A 9,679-nucleotide genomic window follows, 5' to 3' on the forward strand; every position below is an offset into this window, starting at 1 on the left:
AAATATTACTGTATCGCTGGCTAAAAATGAAAATCAATTGAGAGCTTTAAAAAAAAACTGGGCAGCGGCGTTCAAAGGTACAAGGCATTCAGGGTGGTGGTTGTCTCTCTGAGAAAACATTGTATCACTGTTTTGCTTTCCAGGAGCTTGATGTGGTGTGATTTTTCTTTTCTTAAGGCCAGATAGGGGACTATATTCGAGCAAGCACTGACTCTGAAAAGTACCAACAAGTCAGAGTAGTCAACCAACTGAACATCATCTCTGTGTGATGTTGTGACAAAGAAGGCTAATAGTTTTTGAATAAAACGAGGAGAATGTTGAGTAAAGAGGTGACACATGCCATTGATGAGAGTGCTACTGGAATAGTGTCCAGTTCTGGTGTCCACACCGTACAAAACGTTTTGAAGAATTGTTTGGGAAAACACCTTGCAATGAGAGAGATAAAGAGCTCAATCTATTTAGTCTCTCCAACCATTTTATGTAATTCATTGTAAATCTTTAATCAAGATTGAATGTTTCTCTAACATACATGCTTTAATTCTCTCATAATTTATTGGGCTGTATGCATGTATTACTGGACGTAATGTCAGCTGTCTGTGGTTTCAGGAGGACAAACTAGACAATTACAATGGTCTCCCCTCTGGCCTTTAAAATCTGTTAATCTTTCTTCTCCATAACTTTGGTGGAAATTATCTTTCTGAATATCTCCCATCTCCTGTAGCATATTCAAACTTGCCAATTCGAAACTGGAAAAAAAATGTCAGGTTGTAATTCCACATAGGCTATTTCTGCTGTTAGGAGACTTGTACTCTTAGTGTTGTATTTCATATTTTACTACTTTTGTTCAGGGCAATTAAGCGATGGGAGTTGTGCAATGGCAGGCATTGAGTGACTGCAGTGTGAAAAGTCAATGGACTATCTTTCAGGGTTCTAAAAGCACTTACTGATGTAAATATATATATGTATGTATTTTGCTAGGGTTTTTTTCAATTTTTTTTTCATTCCAGGTTTGAGTTGATGCGGATGTGTTGGCAATACAACCCCAAGATGAGGCCCTCCTTCCTGGAAATAATTGGTAGCATTAAGGATGAGCTGGATCCAGCATTCAAAGAGGTCTCCTTCTTCTACAGTGAAGAAAACAAGCCTCCAGACACTGAGGAACTTGATCTGGAGACTGAAAATATGGAGAGCATTCCTTTAGATCCCTCCTCCACCCTCCAACCCACTGACAAGCACTCAGGACACAAAGCTGAGAATGGCCCAGGCGTGGTGGTCCTGCGAGCCAATTTTGAGGAGAGACAGCCGTATGCGCACATGAACGGGGGGCGCAAGAACGAACGGGCCTTACCTTTGCCCCAGTCTTCGGCCTGCTGATCCTTAAACCAGAATTTCACAAACACACACGCATGGGTGGAAGAAAGAAAGAAAAGAAAATATATTCAAAAGCCTACTGTACCTCAGTGGATCTTCAGAACTGCCATAGCTGCACATGGGAGAATCCTCTTTTCAGTAAACATGTTAGTTTTTTTCTTTGTTCAATATACGAGCAGATGTTTATTTCAGTAAAGGATCCATTCAGTGGGGCACACAGTCAGCCTTTTAAAACTGTAATGTTAACACTTAATAGCAACAGAAAACTTGAGATCTGATGTCTCTCTCTCTTTTTCTCTTTCTTTCTTTCTGATTCATAATGGGAAACATATCTGCGTGCAAGTTCAACCTTACTGCACTTTTATCAGATCAAAGAAATTGCAGGCCAGGTGGCTCTCCGTAGCCCTTGCAAGCACCTGCCTAACACTGTAGGTCTTTATAAAAACTGAACTTAAGAAAAAGAAAAGACTGGATTTTTAATGTTACTCTAACCTTTTTAGGAACACGTAAAAGAATTTAAAAAGGGCCATCATTCGTCCAAGGTTGTTACCATTTTCAACGCTGCCAAATTTTGCCAAAAAAAAAAAAACTTTGGGGGGTGAGGGGGAGGGCTGTTTTGTTTTTTGGGTTTTTTTGTTTTTGTAGGCTTGGAAAGGAGTGCAGTAATCAACTGCTCCATTGAAAAGAAATGCTGACCAATACACTCCATTCAATCATACACTGGTATTTTAAAAAAATCAGATTGTCTAGGTCTTTTTTTAAACTGGACAAAACATGATTTTTTTCTCATGGTGGAGAGAAGGGGGGGTGGGGTTTAGAAACAATCCTCCCTCCACCTGCCCTCCCCCACCAAGAATTCTGGACAAAACTGGCAGTGGTGAGCCAAATATCACACACACACACACACACATACACTCTTCTATATATTTCGTGCAAAAAGTTGACCGCACGCCAAAAACAACAAACCAGCTTGAAATGAACCGGAAGGGATCTCCATCATTGCAGCCTGCCCTCCTCCTCAGGCTTGCAGGAAAACGCATTGAAACAAATATTGGAGAAGACAAAAAGCGGTATCGGATTCAAGCATACGACGCTTTGTTGACCTTTTCTCTCTGTTATTAAGACTTCTCAAAGGGTCTTGCAGTTCTATGTTAGACCATGGATCATTTGCATACACATTGTCTTTTGTGTCACTTTTATAACTTTTTTACAGTTCAGATACTCATCTATATGTCTGTACAGAAAAAAGCTGCTATTTTTTTTTTTGTTCTTTATCTTTGTGGATTTAATCTATGAAAACCTTCAGGTCTGCCCTCCTTCCCTTCCGCCCCCCTCCAACAAATTTCTTATGCTTTGTACTATAGTGTGTAACTTTACTTCCTTCTTCCCAGTAACTGATCCCTGTAACATGATATGCCATGAACTGTTTAATGCGTTTTTATAAATACATTTCCTCCTTTTTTTTTCCATTAGTTGTTTTACAACATCTTGGCTGTATGGGTTACAGGGCTCTTGAGGGGATTCAGGGAAAAGGGGTACACAACCAGTAGCATTTCAGTGGTGCTGTGTGGTGGTGGTTTTAACCCTATCCTCCCTCCCTCTGCTAACCTCTGCCCGTGCAACACTCGAGTCTGTTACAGTGCAAGGCACGATACAAACTCAGGTCAGGGAAAAAAGGTTCCATGTTGAGTACATTCTTGTTCAGTGTTCATATTCATCGTTGTACAAGAGTCAGAGCCCCTTCCCTTGCCTCTTGTTTTGGTTGTGACACACGCATATATATATATTTTTTTAATTGTTGGGTACAACAGCGGACACCAGGCTTTTGGGTCTCTATTTTTTAAAATGAATATTTTAACCCTTCCATCCCATGAGCGACAGCTGTGTTTAGTCTCAGTTTGTTGAGCTGTCAGTGCCAGGCATTTTTATGTTTATGGTCATTAACACTCTGATCTAGCAGATCCCAGCTACTAGGCTTTCTCCCTGGAAAATGTTCAAAGACCACCTTCTGCGCTGAACCTTGTTCAAGATCCCCCGATTTGCCAGCGGCCCCGACACTGGCATGCTGTTGAGATAAGTCAGGGAGGATCTGAGTGCTCTCACGTGGGTGGGGGCCACCAGATTTGCTAGCAAATAGTTAAATGTGGCAGCTATGGAAACCTGTACAAGTACAAGCTTGTTGCTCTGACCATAGACCAAACTTCAGCACAAAAGAGAAATATTAGCTTGCTTGTTGGGCTGAGGAAGCCTTATGAATGTGGGAGGAGAGGGGGCAGGAGGTTGCGGGCCCTGCTGTAAGTCTAAAACAAAGGAGCCATAACAGTTGCTCATCTTAAGTTAGTTAAAGCATGTAACCCCTTGTTTAGCACTGATCTAACCAAGTGATGGCAGTAAAGAGGTGGTTCTGGGATGGAAAAGTTAAATTTTTTGAGTAAGAACAAAGAATTAAAATATACTGATTGCTAGTTGTGACTGGAGATTTAAAAAAAAAATGTTTGTAGTGCTTTTTGCTTGTGTAGTTTTAGGGTCCCACTTTCTCTTGCCTCTGTCCCATAGTTATTTTTTTCCCTTTAAAGAAAAGACAAAAAAAAGTTAATTAAGAAGGTATTCTATGTAGGATTTTTTTTTATTTATTTTTGTGATATCAGTTTAAATCACTGTAGAGATGCCCCATAATAAAATTAAATACTGAGATGAGGGTTTTCAAGTATGACGGGGACAGTTTTTGATTTTTTTCAAACATTTATCTACCTCACTCTTATTTTTTTATATGTGTATATATAAAAAAAAAATACATCTCACATTTCTCAGCAGCTGATAGAGATGCCATTGGTACTGGTAACCCCTCACTCACTCTACAAACCACATACTCTAGGTTTTGGAGAGAAGCGGTTGCTACTTTTCTCAAAGGGTCACTTCAGAGGGATGTTCTCATCTTATTTTATAGCAATTTGGCCTTTTTTCATAGCATTTTTAAGATTTATTTTGGGGCGGGGAGGAGACACACCTGAGAATCATTTGACTTAAGACCACCATTCTTTAAGGAGTCTTGGAAGCTGTGAAATGCACTGTCCTTACAGTCATAGTTCAGCAGAGTGCTTTATATCCAGCAAATTCATTACGGAAGCCAATTGTTTACAATGTTTGAAGGTAGAGGGTTGTTAGAATGAAGCAAATGGCCTTTCTGTTAATCCTTAAGAGTGAGCTAAGTTATTCTTGACAACTTTTCTCAGATGCCACAACCACCCAAAGGACATTTGACTGAATCAATACCTAAAAATGAATTGGAAAATACAACAGTAACATGGCTTTCCTGACCCAATCAAACAGGGCAAAAATATCACAGGCTACCTGCTAATAACACTACATTGAGTTTACAACTTGGGATCTTTACATTTGCTGCACCTGTTTGGCGAGAGCACGGATTTCTCAAAACTAAACGTTAAATGGGAATTTTGAATGTGCCAGTGGAAATCTTCAGTCCCTCCCAACCCCCTCTACACCTAGTTCATAACTGTGAATTCTGATGGGAGCGTGCCCCTCTGTGATCAGGAATGGTGAGCCTGGCGTGACTTGCCGCTTGGCTGGGTCCCTGTCTCAGTGGGCCTGATCCTTTTTTCCTCTTACGGTTCGGGGGCTGGCCATGGCCCAGAGGTTGGGAACAAAAGCTCCCTTAGCCATACGGAACCCCCTTCCCGAATCCTCCATGGGGAGACGGGGGGGAACAAAATTGGACTTCCAGGGGCCCAATCCTGGCCATCAAATTCTGACTTCCTTCTGACCGTGCTTAACTGGTTTACAAGCAATACAGAACTAACATAACACAAGCCTGCCATTAACATGATATGTAATGTTTCTCTTCTTCTGATTCTGGCAGCTGTTCATGCAGGTGTTAGTTGTGGTATCTGAATAATGTGGTGCTTGGCCTCTTGAATATACAGTGCTGCAGTTAGGAACTTCCGAGTTTGTCTTTGGAGGCAGCGTTTCTTTCCAACACCAGAAAAACCAACAAAATCTCAGATTTACTGGGTTTCCTTTTGTTTTTTAACTTCCCCAGTTTGCGAGTGACCTTTTGGTGTAGTGACTACTCCTCTCTCATGCACATGTTGATTTCCCCAACTAGAGATCCTCAGATCTTTCAGCTGGCCATGAGGGCTTTGTTAAAACTGTCCAAGTTCATGGGTTTTTTTTAAATTGTTATGTAGGTGGTAAAGAAAATATTAGGAAAAAACACTAACAATATAATACCCATTATGATAAACATTTCGAAAGCACTTAAATGAAAGGCAGTCATGTGACTAAACACAGTATGCACCGGTGATGACAAAGTCAGCTCTCTTGGACCAAACCACCTTAATGATACCATTGTATTCTCTGCTCACAGTTCTAGTCTAATTCCATATTGGTTTCCACAGCATTTTGTTGATGTTTTATGTGCATTAAATAGCACATCAATAGCTTTATCCACATGGGCTTTTCATGCAGACCTCCCTTGATAGTAAATAACATTGTTTATGCATGTGAACAACTGAGAATTTATGTTGGCTTGATATTGGCATAAAATGGTTTGTAATGCTGCCTTTTCCTGAGAGACCACTGGCTTGCCTGGTATGCAGAATTTAGCGTTTCAGCTGTGTTTGAATAAAATTGTAGTGATCCCATTTCTGAGCATAATTAACAAAAAAAACTACCTAACGCAACCCACAAAACAAGCATTCAGACAGAGGCTACCAAGATATCAGAACACAAAGTGGTAACAAATTGGCATCACTAAGGGAGCAAGAAACTTTTAATTAAGTTTTGGAGACATTCTTCTCACCTGACTTTGTCATTGTTAAATCTTTCAGAGGTACAAAAGGTGGTTTGGTTGCAAAGGAAGGTGACAATTATATAAATACAGAAGCATCACATGCTTGGTACTAAATAAGATATTCTTTTTGTTGGGGTAATAGACTAGACAGAAGCCAAGTATGATGCAAAACTTGAGGCCAACACATATTCCACCAAGCCTCTTTTTCAATGTGATGCCTCTGTTCTTTAAAGCTGGTTCTAAGTGATGTATGACTCTAGATTTGTTCGCACTGATACTCCTGTTGGTGTCAATAAAAAGCCCAGTTTGCCCAGGATGACTGGTCACCAGATGGAACTGCTATTAGATCCTCTGGGAACTGCTGAGGGTTGTTGAATACAATCCAAGTCTAAATGAATGACACTCCTTTTGTTGGTATACATATGTAGATTTAAAAAAAAAACCAAAACCTTTTCATTCCAGTAGTACAAGTAACACTTTCTTCTGTTACTCTTACTTTGTTTGTCAACAGTGTGTTTATTCACTGGGCTAAGCAACAATGGGGGTAAGTGCAAGAGATTCACTCCTTATTAACCAGTGAAAGCCAGATATTGCAGCTGCACTCTAAGTAGTTGGTGCAAACAAGAATTACAAATAAAGGATGACCTGCAGATTAAACATTAATTGCCAGAGGTGCTGAAGATACAGAACTGTGGGTAGCCAGGAGGGGTTCAGGCAGTGCCTCGATTGAGAAGACTGGTTATTGTCAGTAATAGCATTTAAGTTACTTTTTGTTCATTTAAGAACCAGGTCACTTGGAATTCAGAATGGTAGCGTAGAGAGAGGTGAGAAAAGAACAAAGAATGGAAATACGTATTCACAAAGACACAGGACTTGGCTGAAGTTTGCAGTAGTCCAGAGCTTGATATGTGAGACAGCATCAAGCCTCAGGCATCATAACTCTAATCATTTGTTACTTGTAAATAAACCTCTTAATGTCTCAGCTGTGGAGGTAAATGCATTACCAGGAGGTTTACAGATGTCATTGGTCAATATGAATTGAAGTGCATCAGCTCTCAGTCAATCTGTTTTGCAAGTACCATATGACTATCAATAGTACGTGTGCATGAGCGCGTGTGTTCATCTTTTTCATATGCATTATGGTGATTAGTAATCCATTAGCATTTTCAACAGGGCTTTTAAGTCCAGTAGATTACGGGTAGTCAGTTGACGAAGATCTGGTTTACAAGAACTAATTAAATGTTTCATTGCATTTTGTAAGTACGTAGAATAATAATACATAGAATAATTTTATAAAATGTTTGTAGTTTATAAATGCCTATAAAATAATTTAAAGGCACTTTCCTGTGTCTGTGTGTGGGTGTGTCTGTATATGATCAGGTTTTTTTTGATGGTACCAGTTTACTAGTTAGCTTTACAATATGCCAAAAAGGATCATTAATTGTCCAACTCATGGTTCACCCCTTTCCTCCCAAGCTTTGTGTCCCAGTGTACAGTAAAAGTAAGTAAAGAGGTTGGGAAAATGTTCTGTATCTTCAGTATCCTGGTCTTCCAGAACCCTCTGGTTGGGATGGGATCATCTTAACTGGTCATTTCACTTTACTGTATAGTGCAGTTTACTTAATGGATTGAAAGAACCTCATTGGTTGTGGATACAGAATAGGTATTGCTGCTAAGCAGTCTTAGCTGTTGTGATGCAGTTGGGGGTTTTTTTCTTGTTGACAGGCGGGTTGAAGGATATGACTGCACAATAGACAGCATGAGGAAAGGCAGTTTTCACAGTTACCAGTTGGTTAAAGAAAACTGTTTACAGATTTCTTATCACTTCAAATATGATGGTTTTGTATGCAGCCTATATGATTTCTGTAGATATCTAGCACCAGTAGAGCTTTGTTGAGATGAACAAGGAAGGGTCCCTATTTATTTTTATTTAAATAAGAATACTGAAGATTTTTTTTCCAAATTAGATTGAACTTTTTCCCTCCCCTACGTTTTGAAGGTTATGTATGGTTTAGATGCCTTTGAGAATCATCTTTCTGTTTTCTGAACCAGTGAGGTTTGAGTTGAAAGGATTGGCCAGAGTTTGTCTACCTCTGGGACAAAAACAAAACTAGAAAGCGCTATGGAACTGATGCATTTGCAAATACATTTACCAAGTTTTCTTGTTTAAAAAAAAGCTTTTTTAAAAAAAAAAATTAAAACAGTAATAACATGGCCAATTTATTACATTAAAAAAGACTTGCTGTGTATAAATTATTCCTAAAGAAATTCCTGTGTTTATATTAAAATGAATCAGTAGATGATGAAAAAATTTCAAAATGGTTTTGTATATTCTGTTGTAAGAATTTATTCCTGTTATTGCGATATACTCTGGATTCTTTACATTATGAAAAAAAGAAACTTTGTCTATTTTGAATGGCTGAAGCTAAGGCTCCTTTAGTTTCTCTTACTCTGCTTTTTTCTAGTAGTTACAGTACTACATGATTTAAGTTAAATAAAAGAATTCTGTATGCATTTGTCTGTCTTCTGATTTTGTTATTACTAATCCAAACGTAAGCAAAGAAAGTATAGTCCCAGAAAACTAAAATTTCCATCTCTCCTCTAGTTGATCCCCTGCCCCCTACAGGGTTTCTGTAAAATAACCCTGGGTTTCCGTTTAAAATAAATAAATAAATCTAATAAAAGTACTCCTTTAAGGTAGGACGGTTCAGGGTCAGTTTTAAGGTATCTTATCTATTTGGTATATAAGTGCCAGGCCTTCCCTGTTTTAGTTCCAGACAGTGTCACTGCTGAAGCTCCTGGGAGACTTGAGTCCTTTACATGTGGAGGTTATAGACTCCTTTGAAGAAGGCAAGGTGCTGATTTCTTTGAAGGAAGCCTGTATTCAGCCTCTGCTCAAACTCATCTCTAGATGCTGGCAGTTTAATGATCAACCAATACCTTAAATGCATTTTCTGCTAAGATGATGGAAAAGGTTGTGGCAAGACCGCTGTTGGATTGGTAGAGTCATGCTTTTGATTCATTTGACCCTTGTCATTCAGGGTTTACAACACAGACTGCACTTTTGGCATGATGATCATAGCTTGGAGTTGGATAAAGATCAGGCTTCTGTGCTGATCCATCTGTCTGCTGTCTTTGTTGCTGAGGTGGTGTTGATATGATACCTGATGAGAGCACTGGGCTGCCTTTAGGTTGTTTTTGTATCTTTCATTTGGAGAAATCTCAGAGTTCAGCTGGATAATTCCTTTCCTGCCCCAATGGCTGTTTCCTGAAGGGTATATCATGGCTGTTCTGTCTCCCCTTTTACTCAGCTTGTACGTGAAGCCATTAGTGAGGTTACCAAGGAAAATGTGTGTTGAGGTGCTTTCAGTGCAACAATGACCCCCTACTTCATGCCCCTGTCTTATCCAGTCCAGAGACTATAGCATGGTAGTGTATTTTAATGTGTTTGGCTGTGAATGAGACATGGATGAGAGCAGTGAAGGGATTTGGCTGAAG

General features: G+C 39.4%; 1 protein-coding gene across 1 annotated transcript in view; it reads left to right on the plus strand.

The window, feature by feature from the left end:
- Positions 1–8,695, plus strand: part of IGF1R (insulin like growth factor 1 receptor) — a 239,732-nt gene extending 231,037 nt beyond the window's left edge. The window contains exon 21 of the mRNA XM_067555614.1: positions 1,008–8,695. Within this exon, the coding sequence (XP_067411715.1) occupies positions 1,008–1,374 (367 nt within the window). The 3' untranslated portion in view covers positions 1,375–8,695. The remainder of the gene's footprint in view (positions 1–1,007) is intronic.
- Positions 8,696–9,679: the final 984 nt, after the last annotated feature.

This window comes from Emydura macquarii, unplaced genomic scaffold (genome assembly GCF_026122565.2).
Source record: "Emydura macquarii macquarii isolate MOO-44397 ecotype Brisbane River unplaced genomic scaffold, CSIRO-AGI_Emac_v2 contig_1644, whole genome shotgun sequence".
Taxonomy (NCBI): Eukaryota; Metazoa; Chordata; order Testudines; family Chelidae; genus Emydura; species Emydura macquarii.